Source organism: Grus americana, chromosome 1 (genome assembly GCF_028858705.1).
Source record: "Grus americana isolate bGruAme1 chromosome 1, bGruAme1.mat, whole genome shotgun sequence".
Taxonomy (NCBI): domain Eukaryota; kingdom Metazoa; phylum Chordata; class Aves; order Gruiformes; family Gruidae; genus Grus; species Grus americana.
The window spans coordinates 94,496,099-94,513,700 of NC_072852.1; the positions used below are offsets into that span (position 1 = coordinate 94,496,099).

At 43.5% G+C, this 17,602-nt stretch overlaps 3 protein-coding genes across 4 annotated transcripts in view; 2 read left to right on the forward strand and 1 right to left on the reverse strand.

The window, feature by feature from the left end:
• Positions 1 to 962: 962 nt before the first annotated feature.
• Positions 963 to 4,104, forward strand: LOC129205587 (uncharacterized). Its single transcript, XM_054823296.1, has 2 exons — positions 963 to 2,341; positions 2,881 to 4,104. Exons 1-2 carry the CDS (start codon positions 1,927 to 1,929, stop codon positions 3,336 to 3,338), a joined length of 873 nt encoding a protein of 290 aa, XP_054679271.1. The 5' UTR covers positions 963 to 1,926; the 3' UTR covers positions 3,339 to 4,104.
• A 671-nt stretch (positions 4,105 to 4,775) lies between these two features.
• On the forward strand, positions 4,776 to 14,080 carry LOC129205592 (discoidin, CUB and LCCL domain-containing protein 2-like). Of its 2 annotated transcripts, XM_054823321.1 has the most exons (6): positions 4,776 to 6,038; positions 6,336 to 6,494; positions 7,436 to 7,529; positions 7,911 to 7,960; positions 9,619 to 9,756; positions 10,830 to 14,080. In XM_054823321.1, the coding sequence occupies exons 2-6, from the start codon at positions 6,356 to 6,358 to the stop codon at positions 11,270 to 11,272; spliced, it is 864 nt and encodes a 287-aa protein (XP_054679296.1). In that variant the 5' UTR covers positions 4,776 to 6,038; positions 6,336 to 6,355; the 3' UTR covers positions 11,273 to 14,080. The 2 variants fall into 2 exon arrangements, with proteins under 2 accessions (XP_054679296.1, XP_054679285.1); XM_054823310.1 differs by having other exon boundaries at positions 4,776 to 6,494.
• Positions 14,081 to 14,295: 215 nt separating this feature from the next.
• Positions 14,296 to 17,602, reverse strand: part of LOC129207331 (cell cycle control protein 50C-like) — a 35,020-nt gene continuing 31,713 nt past the window's right edge. The window contains exon 9 of the transcript XR_008577431.1: positions 14,296 to 14,406. The gene's annotated coding sequence lies outside the window, so the exon portion shown is untranslated. The remainder of the gene's footprint in view (positions 14,407 to 17,602) is intronic.

Genomic DNA, 17,602 nt, shown 5'->3' on the forward strand with positions numbered 1-17,602 from the left:
ATTCTCCTCCCCATCCCACAGCAGGGAGGAGTGAGCGAGTGGCCATATGGTTCCCAGCTGCCAGCTGGGGCTAAACCATGACAATCCTTTTTGGCACCCAATGTGGGGCTCAAAGGGTTGAGAGAACAACAGATCTGACCTGAATGTGTTAAAGTTGTTACACACATTTGTTATATTAGTTAAATAGTTGCTGGTCACAATGGTGGTTTGTTTGTTCACATGTGCACATTATGGAAACCCACACTTGCTGCAGGTATTCCCTGTGCTGCTGTCTATCACCTCTGGGAGAGGGGTCACGATTCTCATTACGCCATGCTGTGTAATATCAGCTTATGATATGATAACATCACTGGTCATGAGGTTAAGCTGGTATGTGTATGTGGCATTGCTTCATGCCCATACCTCAGATGACATCTCTCAGAATTTATTAATAATCGCACCCAATATATGGGGAAGATGGGGGGGGGGGAACTTTCTTCCACTCTTTCACCTCCCCTTTTTTCCTTCAAGCTGGTTAAAACAGCTTTTGAGACTTTTGAATACCCTTGGGATGTTCAAGCCACTATGCTCCTATTGCTGTCTCCTGAATGTGTTTCAGGCCTTGTTCAGTGTTACAAAAAAATTGTTTTAAGAACACCACACAGAGATCTGCCCCGAGGCTGGATAGTCATGGGTGGCACGGCATGTGGGAGAATATGGGCAGGTACCAAGAGACCTTCTCACCTCCAGTGGTTTGGAACTTCACTCCCGAACAACTACGGGACCCTGATGAAGCAATAGAACATGTGAAAGGAAAATACTGTGGCTATTCCAAAGAGGCACAACGTACTGCACTATGCTGGGCCCTGGCCAGTATCTACCAAACACTGCTCAATATCAGGCAGCACCTTCAGGAGGAAGAGAGGGAAAACAGTCTGACAACCACTGTGGCAACTCCAGCCCCAGCAACAGGCACTGCTGCTACTCAAATCCAAGTGACACGTGCTGCAGCTGAACCAAAACCCCAACCCGTGCTGGTATCAGTCACCCCTATATATAAGAACAAATACACAAAAAAAATCAGTTCCCTTAGTAGGGGATGACGATGAACCAGGACCATCACAAGAACAGGAGGAGGAGGCAGAGCCAGAGGTAATCACCCGATCCCTGTCCCTGAGTGAGCTGCGAGACGTGAAAAACGAGATCAGCCGCCGTCCAGGCGAGCACATTGTCATCTGGCTGCTCCGATGCTGGGATAACGGGGCCAGTAGCCTGGAATTAGAGGGCAGGGAAGCCAAGCAGCTGGGATCCCTGTCCAGGGAAGGGGACATTGACAAGGGCGATTGGGAAAAAAGACACAAGCCCTCAGCCTCTGGAGGCGACTTCTGTCAGGCGTAAGGGAAAGGTATCCCTTCAGCGAAGATGTTGGATGTCATCCAGGCAAGCGGACCACCACAGAGAGAGGTATCCAGTACTCGAGGGAATTAGCCATGCGGGAGATGGTTTATTATGACCCGGACAACATGCAGTTACCCACAGGTCCAGATGAGGTCCAATGTACCCGACCCATGGGTGGAAGTTTGTATGGAGTGCACCACTGTTGCAACTCAAAGAGGATATGTGCTGTTCCCTTGTACGGACCAGTATCTCAGCTATTAGGAGTAAGTGTTCCTCTGCTCAAGAGAGAGGATACAGTGGGTACACACCACAAGCCACCTTGTGGTTTACCTGCATGACCATGGAGAGGACATGAGGAAGTGGGATGGAGAACCTACCGTGACCATATGGGTACGTGAGTTGCAAGGCAAAACAATTTTAAATGGGGTTCTTCCCGGAAAATTGCTGATCCAGTCTCCAGCGGGCAGTTCCCTAGACAGAGTGGAAGGTCTGATCATACTTATAATCCTCTTGAAGGGACTGCTAAGTCATTTTTGCAAGAAGTGAGTAATGAACACAATGACCAAGATTAGAGACAACCAGGTCTACTGGACTGTGTGGATTCGATGGCCTGGCACGTCAGATCCACAGGAGTATAAGGCTCTAGTGGACACCGCTGCACAGTGTACCCTAACGCCATCCAGCCATGAAGGGGCAGAACCCACCTGTATTTCTGGAGCGACAGGGGGATCCCAACAGCTGACTGTACTGCTGGAGGCCAAAGTGAGTCTAACCGGGAATGAGTGGCAAAAGCCCCGCATTGTGACTGGCCCAGAGGCTCCATGCATCCCGGGCACAGACTGCCTCCAGAGAGGGTATTTCAGGGACCCAAAAGGGTACCGGTGGGCTCTTGGCATAGCTGCCTTGGAGACAGAGGAAACTGAACAGCTGTCTACCTTGCCCAGTCTCTCAGAGGACCCTTCTGGTGTGGGGTTACTGAGGGTCCAAGACCAACAGGTGCCAATCGCTACCACGATGGTGCACCAGTGGCACTATCACACCAACCGAGACTCCCCGATTCCCATCCATAAGCTGGTTCGTCAGCTGGAGAGCCAGGGAGTGATGAGCAGAACCCGCTCACCCTTTAACGCTCCCCTGTGGCCAGTGCAGAATGGGGAGTGGAGACTGACGGTAGACTATCGTGGCCTGAATGAAGTCATGCCACCGCTGAGCGCTGCCGTGCCGGACATGCTAGAACTTCAATACGAACTGGAGCCAAAGGCAGCCAAGCGCTACGCCACAATTGATATCAGGAATGCGTTTTTTCTCAATCCCTTTGGTGGCAGAGCGCAGGCCACAGTTTGCTTTCACTTGGAGGGGCACCCAGTACACCTGGAATCGACTGCCCCAGGGGCAGAAACAGCCCCACCATTTGCCATGGACTGATCCAGACTGCGCTGGAACAGGGTGAGGCTCTGGAGCATGTGCGATACATCGATGACACCATTATATGGGGCAACACAGCAGAAGTTGTTTCTGAGAAAGGGAAGACAATAGTCCAAATCCTTCTGAAAGCAGGTTTTGCCATAAATCTAAGTAAGGTCAAGGGACCTGCACAGGAGATTCAGTTTTTAGGAAAAAAAAGGCAAGATTGGTGTCGACAGATCCCAGTGGATGTGATCAATAAAATAGCAGCCATGTCTCCGCCGACTCGCAAAAAGGAAACACAAGCTTTCTTGGGTGTTGTTGGATTCTGGAGGATGCGTGTCTCCAATTACAGTCTGATTGTAAGCCCTCTCTATCAGGTGACCTGGAAGCAGAACGATTTCAAACAGGGCCCTGAGCAACGACAAGCCTTTGAACAAATTAAACAGGAAATAGTCCATGCAGTGGCCCTTGGGCCAGTCCGGGCAGGAGCAGATGTAAAGAACGTGCTCTACACTGTAGCCGGGGAGAATGGCCCTAGCTGGAGTCCCTGGTAGAAAGTACCAGGGAAGACTTGAGGTCGAGAATACTGAGGATCCAAGGCCGCTACGCTCCAACTGAAAAAGAGATATTGGCAGCATGTGAAGGGGTTCGAGCTGCTTTGGAAGTGATTGGTGCTGAAGCACAGCTCCTCCTGGCACCCCAACTGCCGGTGCTGGGCTGAAGGTTCAAAGGGGGAGGGTCCCCTCTACACACCACGCAATGGATGCTACGTGGAGTAAGCGTGTCGCGCTGATCACGCAGCGGGCTCCAGTAGGAAACCCCGGTCACCCGGGAATCTTGGAAGTGATCACGGACTGGCCAGAAGGCAAAGATTTCGGAATGATGCCAGAGGAGGAGGTGACACCTGCTGAAGAGGCCCCACCATGTAAGAAACTGCCAGACAATGAGAAGCCATATGCCCCGTTCACTGACGGGTCCTGTCGCATCGTGGGAAAGCATCAGAGGTGGAAGGCTGCCCTATGGAGTCCTGCATGACGAGTCGCAGAAGCTGCTGAAGGAGAAGGTGAATCGAGCCAGTCTGCAGAGGTGAAAGCCATCCAGCTTTAGACATTGCTGAAGGAGAAAAGTGGCCGATGCTCTGTCTCTGGACTGACAGAGATGGACGGTGGCCAATGTCCTGTGGGGTGGTTACAGCAATGGCAGCAGAGCAACTGGCAGCGCAGAGGCAAACCCATCTGGGCTGCCCCACTGTGGCAAGATACTGCTGCCCGGCTAGAGAAGCTGGTTGTAAAAGGACGTCACGTAGGTGCCCACGTACCCAAGAGTCGGGCCACTGAGGAACATTCAAAGCAACCATCAGGTTGCTTGGATTGAAGTGGCTCAGGTGGATCTGGACTGGCAACAGAAGGGTGATTTATTTATAGCTCGCTGGGCCCAGGACACATGAGGCCATCAAGGAAGGGATGCAACATACAAATGGGCTCACGACGGAGGGGTGGACTTGACCACGGATGCTATCGCACAGGTTATCCATGAATGTGAAATGTGCACTGCAATCGAGCAAACCAAGCGGTTAAGGCCTCTGTGGTATGACGATGGCTGAAATATCAATATGGGGAGGCGTGGCAGATTGATTACATCACACTCCCACAAACCCACCAAGGCAGGCACCATGTGCTTGCAATGGTTTAAGCAACCACCAGATGGCTGGAAACATGTCCCATGCCCCATGCCACCACCCGGAACACTATCCTGGGCTTTGAAAAGCAAGTCCTGTGGGGACATGGCACCCCAGAAAGAACTGAGTCAGACAATGGGGCTCATTTCCGCAACAACCTCATAGACACCTGGGCCAAAGAGCATGGCATGGAGTGGTGTATCACATCCCCTGTCATGCACCAGCCTCTGGGAAAATCCAATGGTACAATGGACTGCTAAAGACTGCACTGAGAGCGGTGGGTGGTGGGACTTTCAAACATTGGGATACACGTTTAGCAAAGGCCACCTGGCTAGTTTAACACCAGGGGATCTACCAATCGAGCTGGCCCTGCCCAATGAAGGCAAACCCATCTGTGGCATTGCTTTTGCTCAAGGACCTGGGTGTGCTTGGTGGGTGATGCAGAAAGATGAGGAAGTAATTTTGGGTGAGAATAGCCAATAAATTAAGTTGTATGGTGTGAATTGCTACATAATAATGCATGTCATCTCTACTTTGATTGCTAAATACCATAATAGGAGTATTACAGTAAGAATCACCCAGATAAATGAAGAATAACTTTGATGAAAATGAGCAAAGTGCAGCGATGATGAAACCAGAACTGGCTACAGCAACAAGCGCCCAGCAACTTCCTTGAGATTGACACCTTTAACCTGCAGGCCATGAGATTGGACCATGCCAGATACAGCAGCCGTGAGCTCCGGATGCAGCATGCAACAATCCAACAGTACACACCATCGCTTCTGCCCCGAGAGACTGTTGCGGCAGATGAAGCCCAAAGTCATGGATGAAATGAACTCGATGAACATTTTTGAGGGATTTAGAGGGAAGGACATAGACTAAGGGAGTGATACCGGCATGTACAGTAAAAAGACTGTACTTTCAAAAGACAGGAAAAGTGATGGTGATTAATTGGAATGTATTGGGAAATATAAGACCTGGGCATGACATAGATGGTATGGATTAAGGCGTGGATACTGTCCTGGTTTCGACTTAGAGTTAATTTTCTTTCTAGTAGATGCTATAGTGCTGTGTTTTGGATTTAGTATGAGAATAATGTTGATAACACTGATGCTTTTAGTTGTTGCTACGTAGTTTTAGTGCCTACACTAAGTCAAGGACCTTTCAGCTTCTCACGCCTTGCCAGGTGCACAAGAAGCTGGGAGGGGATGCAGCCAGGACAGCTGACCCAGATTGGCCAAAGGGATATTCCCTAATATATAGCATCATGATTCATATATAACTGGGGAAGCGAGTTGGGCGGTAGAGTCACTGCTTGGAAACAGACTGGGCATCAGGTTGTTTTATTTGCCGTTTGCATGTGGTGAGCAATTGCATTTGTGCATCAGTTGTATTATTAGTAGTAGTAGTAGTATTATTTTCTCTTCCTTTGTTATGCTATTAAACTGTCTTTATCTCAAGCCATGAGTTTGTTTTCCCATTCCCCTCCTCATCCCCTTGAGGTGGGGGGAGTGAGCGAGTTGCTGCGTGGTGCTTAACTGCCGGCTGGGGCTAAACCACGACAATGAGAAAAAAGGTACTTCTTAGCTGCATAATCCTTCTGTAACTGATACTTCCGAATTTCTTCCAGAGTTACTACACTTAACCTGGAAGATACCTAGTTTAGGCATAAACAGGGTAAATTAGAAAATAACTGTTTCAAAAGATATCAGTGACTTGCTTTCCATGTTATTGATTCATGGGGTTTTTTTCCTCATTATATAACATGAACAAAAGCTTTAGAGCAAACTGTTCCAGCTGTCTTCTCCTGAAAAGGAAGCATGGAAAACTAGCACTTTAAAAACCTTTTTTTATAAAATCTTTTCTTTTAAAGGCCGTGCTCCTAAAATCACCATGCCACCCCCACCTCAGAACAAGAATGATGACTTCAGTGATGACTTCATTCATTCAGTGAAGACTTCATTGCAGACAGATAAAACAACTTTCACACCTGAAATAAAAAACACCACAGTGACTCCAAGTGTAACCAAAGGTATGCACAGTTAAGCAATAGGAGTGTTTGGGAACTCCTTACAGTACTTTGGCATATACTAAGTGTAAATTTTCTCAAGATTTAATATATTATTGCAAATTATCAATATTTTTAATATTTACCAGTTATTAAATGTATATATGATAAAAAATGTACAGTTGCATACTGCATGCAGAAACAAAACCAGTCTTCCAAGTCTCTATAAGTTCTGTCTTTCAAAACTTGTTTAAATGGAGTTCAGCTTTTAATTACGGAACAGAGTTTGTCAGAAGGAGAAAGTTGCAACTTGGACTTCCCCTTCAGAATTAATCAGATGTAACTACCTTGTTATTTAATTTGATAATTTCTTAGGACAAAACACTTTTGACATAGCTAATCTTTTATGGACCAGTCATGTTGGCATGAAATTTGAAAAAAACATCATTTGGCATCATCATGTTGTTTATCAAAGAAAATTGTCAGAAAAGGGAGCAAGATCACTGCAGATGCAGGCATTGGTGAAGTGTCCTTTGGATGGCAGGGGCAGGATGGCCTCCTGTCACATGCAGACCCAGCATAGGCTGATTGTGATTAACTGTTAAGGTACTGTGGTATTTTCTTCTTACAGGAGGTTCACATCATACTTGTGTATTCCTGGGCTCTTTTGATTTTTCCTGCTAATAATAAAATGCATTGTTCTAACAGAAAACTTACATGAAAACAAATCTTTTGATTTAGATTAAAAACCTTGCAAAAATACCTGCTGTGAATACATGTAGAAGAGCTAGATGTTAATGGCTGTTTACAGTGTGGGAGCATCCAGCAGAGTAGCTTAGCTGGGGGATCAAGTGGGATAGACGCTATAGATGAAAACTATGTGCTTTACCCAAGTCATTTTCAAACTACAAACTGATTGATGAGAGGCTCTTCTGTCTGACACCACTTAATTTAATGGCTTTCAGATGTGGCATTGACAGCAGTTCTGGTTCCAGTGCTGGTGATGGTCTTCACTACTCTGATTCTTATCTTAGTTTGTGCGTGGCATTGGAGAAACCGGTAAATGAATAGATTAATGAAAGTACTTTAAATGAATGTTAGCCTGGTGTGTGGGAAGGGAATGCTGCATGTATTGCTATGGGAACTACATGGTCCACATTTGCGGAATTTTCAGAATTGTATTCTCTGTGAGACAACGTTGACTTGAATAGTGAGCACAGTGAAAACAGCTTTTTGTAACTATTTTCATTAGACGTGCTTTTACTGAAAACTGGTTTCTCCAGTAGCAGCAGACTGGTGATGGCAAGCCAGGTTACTGGTGCTTTTACTTTAAATTTGAGGACCAGTTACAGTCAAGGTGGTAGTTGCTGAGCATTAATTAATGCATCTTCTGATAAGCAGACTACCTAAAATACTCTTTTTTTCTTTTTTTTTTTACAGCAAGAAAAAAACTGAGGGCACTTACGATCTACCTTACTGGGATCGTGCAGGTAACAAAATGGTTTTATGAAATCCCTTGGCATTTTTGGTTCGATGTGTGTTTCAGATGCAGTAACACGGACAATTTCCACTAGCAGAAGCTTCTCTAATGCTGATGTAGGCATAGTGAACACTGAATTTCTTTTTCTGTACAGACTTAACTGCTTCATTCTCTGAATTATTTCCAGAAATAGAAAATGCCTTGTTTCCTGTTAGCGGTTACAGCTCCAGTTTTTGGTTGTGTTTTTTTAGTAAAGTATAAAACCTCTTAATTATACAACATGGGGGGGGGGAAATAATTTATGAGGAATGTCTTTATACATTTGATAATCAAATATTTGGTACTACTTTTGTCCTAGAAAAATTGTTCATCCTAGTGCACAAGGTCTGTCAACTTTGTGTCTCTTCATTGCTCTAGTAAGCATGTGGGATTGTTTGCAGCCCCTTTTAGGCATATTTTCCATCCCACGGTCTTGTGCCCCATTAACTTAAGATCAGACAGTCTGATCAGCGCATTGCAAGTGTCCTGAAAATGCTTCTGCTACAGCATAAAGGGGTGGTGCAGCAGCTGGTTTGTACTGTTGGTATGACCGTGCTTCACTTCTCCGTCTTCATGTTGAAAATTTCCACCTGTGTGTTTGCTCACTGGCAGTTTTAAGTATGCCTTATCCTTTAGACAAGAAACCTTTTAACAACCTTATTTTTATTTACTGCCTGTCCATTTCCAGTAGGTCACAGCATTGTTGGCTTAGAATGTTAGATTCAAAATATTCCGTATTTAATTGTCAGTGATGGACATGCCTAGGTTTTCTTTCCTGTTTGTTTAAATTTAAACATTCAGTATGTAGATCTGTTTTAAAAGGAAGTTTTGCACAATGCAGTATGAAAATAATGTTGCCACGCTTCTCTGTGGAACCTCTGCCTGTCCCCTCCCACAGGCTACCTCAAATTTTGTTAAACAGTGTTCTGTGGTTTTGAATCTCCTACAGGATGGTCTCTTACAGTGGGGATGAAATATGTTAATGGACAGCAAAACTAGAGTGGCTCTGGCTACTGGGGAAGGGAGGGCAAGGAATGTGACAAAACCAACCCTCCCTACCACAGTCACTCCTTGTCATTTCCACTGATGTCAGAAATCCTCTTTATTCAGGTTTTTTGCAAATATTCACTGATCAGCCTTTTTCTGCAATGTGAGTTAGAAACGTGACATTAACAGCCAGAAACCACATTCATTAAATGTACTCTTAGGTTATTAACTGAGGTTGTCTCAAATTTTGTGTAAATACTTGATTTACAAATTGGAATCATGGCTGACTTCTCAGTATTTTCTGTGTTGTATTTTCTGAGTTTATTAATGTGATAAGTAGCCCCAGCACTGCTGCTAATGGACATTCAGGAATAGAGTCGCTAGACTGCAGAAGTTCTGCTGGTGTTTGAAGGCGTGGGAAGTCAGGCGAGTTGATTGGGTGAATCTTCTGTTTCTGAATCTTCAGTCTGCCAGAAAATACTAAAATATCTTGTAACCTTAGGGTCATGCAAATACTGATAATCGAGTTGTTTACCTGCTACTACAAAATACAAGCTGTGGTGTAAAAATGTTTTAGTAGCTTAAAACACAGTATATGTGCAGTCTTAGGAGGTGTGTGTTTGTTTTTAAATCCACATGAAGGGTGGTGGAAAGGAATGAAGCAGTTTCTCCCAACGAAATCAGCAGAACATGAAGAAACTCCCGTACGCTACAGCAGCAGTGAAATTGGTCACCTAAGACCAAGAGAAGTCCCAACAATGCTGCAAACAGAGTCTGCAGGTACATTTTATTGGTTTTGAGGGCTATGTAATATATATAATATGGATTAAAAATGTCAGGAATTTGGCTACATTTAATTATATCCTGTTTGTTTTGGGGAAGAGAGGAGAAAAGAATAGTTCTGTTGGTAAGTGCATTTCTTAAAATCCAAGCTTCTTCAGATCTGTTCTTGGTGCATCATAAAAGTATGTTGACTTGATGTGCTGTGGATAGACACTTTTCCCAAGCTAATGCAATAACTGAAAGTTTCTTCACTTGTTGTTAAACCCCATAAAGGGTTGAAAGATTTTTTTTTTTTTGGTTATGTTTTCATGCACTAGAAATAATTTCACCCCATTACCTTTACGCACAAATCTGAAATGTGGCACTTGGTTCCCTGCACTGATTGTATGGATTAAATCATTGTTTTGATTTAGAAAAGGAGTTGTTACTGATAGCGGCGTATGCCCTTTCCTTGGTGAACCAGTCATTAGAGGAAGATGACTGACTGTGCCTTTGGTTCTGTGCTTACATGCTGATGGCAGAAGTATGCAGACGCGCAGGAATTACAGCTTCACAACAAGAAGAATTACTTTTCTCTTTTTGGCTGCTTGCTTGTTTTTATCCAGCTCGCCAGGTTTCTCACCTCTGGCTTTTGTAACTCAGATTATCTGTTGAACTAAAACATCTCAGCTGACCACCTGCAGGCTTCCCCCCTCAGATGACAAACCCTCCACCCCAAGTACTGCTTTATCCAAAGCCAGGCTAGGATAATTTCATTTAATTCTAATTTTGCCAGGAAGCACATAAAAATAACTTTGTTTTGAGGCAGATTTACAGCATGGGAAATCACAGCTCATAAGGGAAGAAGTATAAACCTGAGAAGTCAGGATGTTGTAGTATCCCGACGGCTTTAACTATTGGGTGGAAATGACTTTTTTTTTCCAAAGCAATGGCAGAGAGATGCCACTGGTTTGATCTAGGATAATAATTCCTGTGTCACTATCGACAGGTGGTATTTAATGTGATGCCACTGTAAAATGACTTCCATTAAGTGTGTTTTTATTTTTGTTTTGCTGGGGCTCACAACACAGAGTATGCTCAGCCACTGGTAGGGGGAATTGTCGGCACGCTTCATCAGAGATCAACCTTTAAACCAGAGGAAGGGAAAGAAGCAAGTTACGCCGATTTGGACCCTTACAATTCACCCATACAAGAAGTTTACCATGCTTATGCTGAACCGCTACCTATAACGGGACCGGAATATGCAACTCCAATAATCATGGACATGTCCAACCATCCCAGCACCCCTCTTGGCGTTCCTTCCATTTCCACCTTCAAAGCTGCAGGGAATCAAGCTCCTCCACTGGTGGGAACTTACAATAAACTCTTATCTAGGACAGACAGCGCATCATCAGCACAGGTGCTGTATGACACACCAAAGGGGCAGCCGGGGCCAGGTGCCACTGATGAATTGGTGTACCAGGTACCACAGAGTGTGGCCCATTCCGCTGGGAGTAAGGATGAACTGAGTTAGCTCACGAGTAAGGTAGAATGATGGCTTGCTTTTTAAAAGCCAATTCCATGAAGCTGACAGTTTCACTTTTTAATCGCGTTGTTTTGATATTGTTAGTCTTAAATAATACAATGTTCAACCAAAAGATGTGGTATTGGAGGTCTGGGAAACCAGTAATTCTGCCTTTCCTTAAGCTGTATATGTAATGACAGCTTGTTTCCTGCAAAACTGTGGACGTTTTTATTACTACTGTACAGTTGTCTGTCAGACATGAGAGAAGAACTCTTCAAGATTAGCTTCAGTAATTCATAGATGTGAATGCTAAATTGGGAGAAACAGTTTAAAGTATGAAAGCCAGTAATTTCTCGCTAATGGTACTATTTCGGGGGGGGACGACCAAACAAACTCAAAGCTCCTAATTTTCTAAGATCTATATGTAAGCACTATAGCTTCTAAAATTAATTTTACACTCTATAAAATGCCTGCACAACTTTGGATTTTAAAAACTACTGTCAGGACTGATGGCAAAAATCCCATTCACTTCATGGCATAAAATAGTTTTGATTCTAAATTGCATTGCTTCAGCTTTTGTTCACAGCATTAGGAATCATCAGCTGTGTGTTCCTCAGAAGTTTGCCACCATTTTTGTTAGCCTTCCAAAACTAGAATCCATTGTCTGTACAATCTGTTTTCTGCCTCATCTCCCTAAGCCACTCAGTCCTGTTCTTCCTAGGGATCCAGGAGGCAGAAAGTCATACAAGCAAACTACACAGTAACTACTTTTACATTTTTTTTTTTCCCTACTAAGTGAAGGCTGCGCTGAATAGCGTCTGCCTCAAAATTAGACTTCCCTGATGGTCAGTGTGCAAGAAGCATCCAGGTGTTAGAGGTGACTGAATTCAGAAAGGTTCTCCCTGTCCCCCTGCCCTGATTCCCCCCAGAGTACCTATTGTTGTGTGTTAAGATGTGAGCATATACAAAGCAAGCTATGTATATAACTTCATGAGTGCTTAAGGAAGCACACAAATACTCTAATGGTGCACAGTTTGTGTTATACACACTTTTAGCACATAGGGTACATTTTAGCACAATTGAAAAACTTTAGCCTTAGGGCTTTTCTTACAATTGTTCATATTAGAAGTATAGAAGATTCCAAAACGTTTGCAAGAGAACCAGTACTGTTCCAAAGCATGTCCATTTCAGAAGCGTTTAATGAAAGTTGTATCCTTTGAATGTTCCAGTGTTCTCTGCTATGAAAACATTGCAGTCAGTCTTCTATTTGAGCTAACATAGGCTAGATTTAGCTAGGTAATCATGAAATGAAAACAATTTGGATGTCATAGTTGCCATTTTTTATCTTGTTAGAAACAAAGCACAGCTTTTTAACCTAAGTAGGAGAAAAAACCCACAACAAAAATGCTTTATTTTTATGGTAACAGCACTGTTGGGAGGATGCTGAATTAATTTATACATGTGAAAGCCCCTACCGACACATTACCCCAGTTTTATGGACTTCAGTGGTTACTGTTTGTTTCTGTGATGTAACTCATTTCAGCCTTGTTTATTGCCCAGGGTCCTTAGTCTAGGTGGAGAACATCCAAATCGAAACTAAAATACTGTTCAAGAGGGCTGCCACCATGTCTTTATACCAGTATGGTATCCTAATTTATCACTTAAAAAGTTGTTTGCACAGGGGCTATATATAAAACTCAGTAATCCAGAATTACTCATGGTCTGTTCAACATCTAGAATGTGTTCTTACATACTCTGTGCTACCTTAAAGCCCAACTCTACAATTTTTTGATCATTCAATCTCATTTACTGAGAATGATAATTAATTACTTTTTAGAATTGGGTGTCTAAATGTGAATGTAAGTAAGGGTGGTATATAAGACCCATTCAAGAAAAAGAAATTCCTGCCTATAGTTCTATTTTTTTTATTGCAACTGTTTCTGCTTGATAAAGCTAGTCTGCAACCTTTGTTAAACAAAGGTTTGTTAACCTTTGCTTAAACAGGTAAGTGTTCTTATCCATCAGCAGCAACTATGACTTCAAAATGATCTGAGCTGATTTTATTTGAAAGGGGCGGGAGGTTATTTGTTTGCACCAAGATGTGACATATTTATTCCAGCCAAGTTAAGAAACCTCTGCATTCTCAAACTGTACCAGTTAAAAAATTAATCTATCATAATGGATGTGTTCAAGTCAGTAAAATTAACTCGCTTGGATTTAATTTTTTAGTGTAGGCCAGGTATGGTAGCACTGTGGATATACTGTAGGATAAGATGGGATAAGAATTAAACAGTTTCTCTACAGTGGGTTATTTTTAAGCACCCATACTGTAGATTCATTATCTGAGCAGCATGAGCTGTTGCCTGGAATGGTTGCTTTTAGGAATTTAAGTCCCTTTTCTGAAAGAAATTGGTCCCAAGCTTTGCTCCCTGCTTTCAACTTTGAACATGTTACCTGGTAGGACTAAGAAGAGAAGGTTGAACATGTAATGGTTGGGTTTAAAATGTATGCTATGACCTGTTGAACATTGATTCCCAATTGTAAGTTGCATGACACACTTAAAATCAGCATCTGCTGTGCACAACACAAGCAGAGGTACATTTAATGGGTCTCTCTTACATGTGAAGATATACAGATATAAAATGTATTTCAATCTTGTTTGGCCTGAGTATTCTCCCAGAATGTATGTTCTTACCTCAGCATGTATTGTAGTTGCTCAGTATTTGTATATGTTGCTAGAACTTAGACTGTATAAATAGTGAGGGATTTTTATATGTATGTTAAAAAGTCTTTTAAATAAATTGTACATACATATTACTCAGTACGTTCGCTGCATTTAATACGCACCTTATATAAAATTCATTTGTAGTGGAAATGCAAGGGTTATTTATGAGTCGACCCCTCTTGTAGTATGATGTGCCCTGCCTCCAAGAGTGACATTGTACTGGTTCCTGGCAGCAGCAACCACCCACAGAGGAGAGGTTGGTCCCTGCCCCATCTCACCAAGTGTTAGAAGTAATAAAGTTACACTTACCAAAGAGCTGGAGTCTGCTGCAGGGTAAGTGGTATTTACAGGAGGGAGCTTCCCTGGAGTCACCTGCTGCTGGCAGAACGCTGGCTCTGGAGTCCTGTGTTACCAGAGGCTAGGACACCAACAGCCCACTGTTAGTGTCATGAGAAAGTCAGGCTCCAGTCCAGTAGCGCTGTGGTGGGTTGACCCTGGCTGGATGCCAGGTGCCCACCAAGGCCACTCTATTGCTACCCTCCTCGGCTGGACAGGGAAAACTAGTTTAATGTGTACCAAGCAAAGCAGAGAATGATAATGAGAAATAAAACTGAATCTTAAAAACCCCCTCCCTTCTTCCTGGGCTTAATTTTACTTCCTGTTTTCTCTCCCTCCTTCTCCCCAGTGGCAAAGGAGGATAGGGAATGGGGGTTGTAGTCAGTTCATCACTCCTTGTCTCTGCCACTCCTTCTTTCTTGGGAGAGGACTCCTCACACTCTGCCCCCTGCTCCAGCATGGGGTCCCTCCCACAGGGGACAGCCCTCCATGAACTTCTACAGCATGAGTTCTTCCCACAGGCTGCAGTTCTTCACAAACTGCTCCAGTGTGGGTCCCTCCCAGGGAGTACGGCCCTGCAGGATGAGACTGCTCCAGTGTGGGTCCCCCATGGGGTCACAAGTCCTGCCAGCAAACCTGCTCCAGCGTGGGCTCCTCTCTCCACAGGGCCACAGGTCCTGCCAGGAGCCTGCCCCAGCACAGGCATCCCACAGGGTCACAGCCTCCTTTGGGCATCCACCTGGCATGGGGTCCTTCATGGGCTGCAGGTGGGTGTCTGCTCCACCAGCAACCTCCATGGGCTGCACGGGGACAGCCTGCCTCACCGTGGTCTTCTCCACAGGCTAAAGGGGAATCTCTGCTCCTATGCCTGGAGCACTTTCTCTTTCATCACTGACCTTCGTGTCTGCAGAGCTGTTTCACATCTTACGCCTCCACTGCTATTTCCGCAGCAGGTTTTGTTGGTTCCTCCCCCCCGCCCCTTAACTCTGTTATCCCAGCAGCACTACCACCATGGCTGATGGGCTTGGCCTTGGCCAGCAGTGGGTCTGTATTGGAACCAGCTGGAACTGGCTTTATCGGACATGGGGAAAGCTTCTAGCAGCTTCTCACAGAAGCCACCCCATAGCCCCACCACTACCAAAACCTTGCCATGTGAACTCAATACAGTAATCCATTTCTTAGATACAGAGACAATCCCTGCCCCATCCCTGGCCCCCCTCCCCCCAGTCAGCACACGATCTCTATACTGGTAGAGAGGCTCTAGTTTATTCTTCAACAAGACCATGGGTATTTTCCAGTTACTGAGGGAAAAAAAACAAAAACCCTCTGCTTTTGATTTCAAAGCGTTTCCCTTCTTTATCGTAATTCTAACACTGCAGTTCCTAAATTAATCATAATTAGTGTTTGGGTTTGGTGGTTTTTTTTTTTTTTTTGCAAGTAGAAGGTTAAAATTGGATCCTAAATGGCTTAGTCCTGTGCTTGTCAAACTGAAATGTCCTTGTAACACTACAAGCAGACTTGTCTTCAGAACACTACAAGCAGACTTGTCTTCAGAAAATGATTACCTGCAAGCATCCCTGCTTTAGTTGACCAGTGTTCTAGAGGGACTGTTCTCAAGTGGGACAGCCGTCTCTGTAAGGCAGAACACTTGCCATTTCTTTATCTGGTTCTGCATCCTGTTACACATACATTCTTCATGAAACACAACTTACCCCTGCAATGTTGCTATTTTTAGCTTGGGCTGTCTCAGTTTCATGTTTAAGGTTTTTCCACGTCTTGGGGGGGGGGGGGCAGAGAGACGGACACCAAACCCAATCAATCTTGAAGCAAAAATATATCTAGCTTTCTAAAAGTTGACATACTAATTTTTTTTTTTTTTTAAATTACCAACAAATGCTGTAGAGCAAGTGAAAGCCCATGAAAAGTACTTAAATTAAAAGGTCAAATATTCTGTTCACTACATTAATAGTACATTATTTCTAGGAAGAAAAATGCCCCAAAAAACAAAGCTTTTCATGAAAATGAATGAAATTTGTCCTTCATCCATAAGAACAGGTGTTCAACATTTGTACTGTTTTATACTGATGAAAACAGAAAGCACTTATGCTTGCAGTAAACACTCTTCTCCTGTACTGGCAGTTCACAGGTGTCTCTTTGCAAGCTGGAAGAAACGCCTTTTGCTCTACTAGATACTTCAGATGTCTCTTGGCATTAAAACTTCAATGAAATGCACATACTTCAAATGGCTGATGCTGACCTGTGAGGAGACTAGGGATCATTACTATACGTGCTATTCCAATGAAAGTCAGCTTTGGAAGGTGTCTGTTCAAACTTTTCTTTAGGTAACTCTTAAAACAATTATTGATAATTGAATCAAATATACCATGGTTCAACTTCAAGAGATGCACAACTATGACTTTTATGAAATTACATGATCAGTAACCAAATTCCGATCTAAAAAAGGCATATAAAACTTGAAAGTGGTGTCAGTTTTCAGCACACCCAGAAATTTATACCAATAGCTGTCTCTGCTGCCTTGCAAAAGGAAAAGAACTTTTTTTTTTTTTTTTTTTTTTTTTGGACATGTAATGACAGTACTGCACATGAAATTGGAACAAAGACTCCTACCTACATTCACATTGGCAGAAGCCTAAAACAGCTTTTAAGTGCATGTCTGTCTGCATGCTGAACTTACCTAGGGTGACTACACAAACACAACTCTATGGTGAAATTACAGTAAAAATCACAGTCTACCTAAAACATTAAATAATGTGTGCTTCTTTTTAGTCTTTTTAACTTTGTACCTGGCTTTAAGCAAGACAGAGTTCAAAACATGATGCAATTGAGGGGGAAAGTGGAAGTCTATAGATTAGGTTTCACACTGACACAGTGCCACAATACATTATAATAGTCCATAAATAATTTTTAAGTCTTTCTTACGTTATTTTCTAAGTGCCTGCAGTTCATTTGCCTTGCTCCTGAACATGCTGCAGCTTCACAAGATTTTAGCTCTCCAAAACCAGCTTTTGGAGACAATGGGCTGAGTGCCAGAATCTATTCTGCCCAGGAAGGTTCCTTTATATTGGCCTGGTCTAGTACATGAATCTTTCTGAAACAAAGGCAAAAAAGAATCTGTGCTTTATGTATCAAACATCTGACACAAATGCATGGATGATTGATTAAAATATTCCTTCAGAAATCCCAGGAACAGGGCTATTCAAGCCATTCTATAGGTTTATTTTATAACCTCACAAAAGTGGATTCAAAGATGTGCTCTG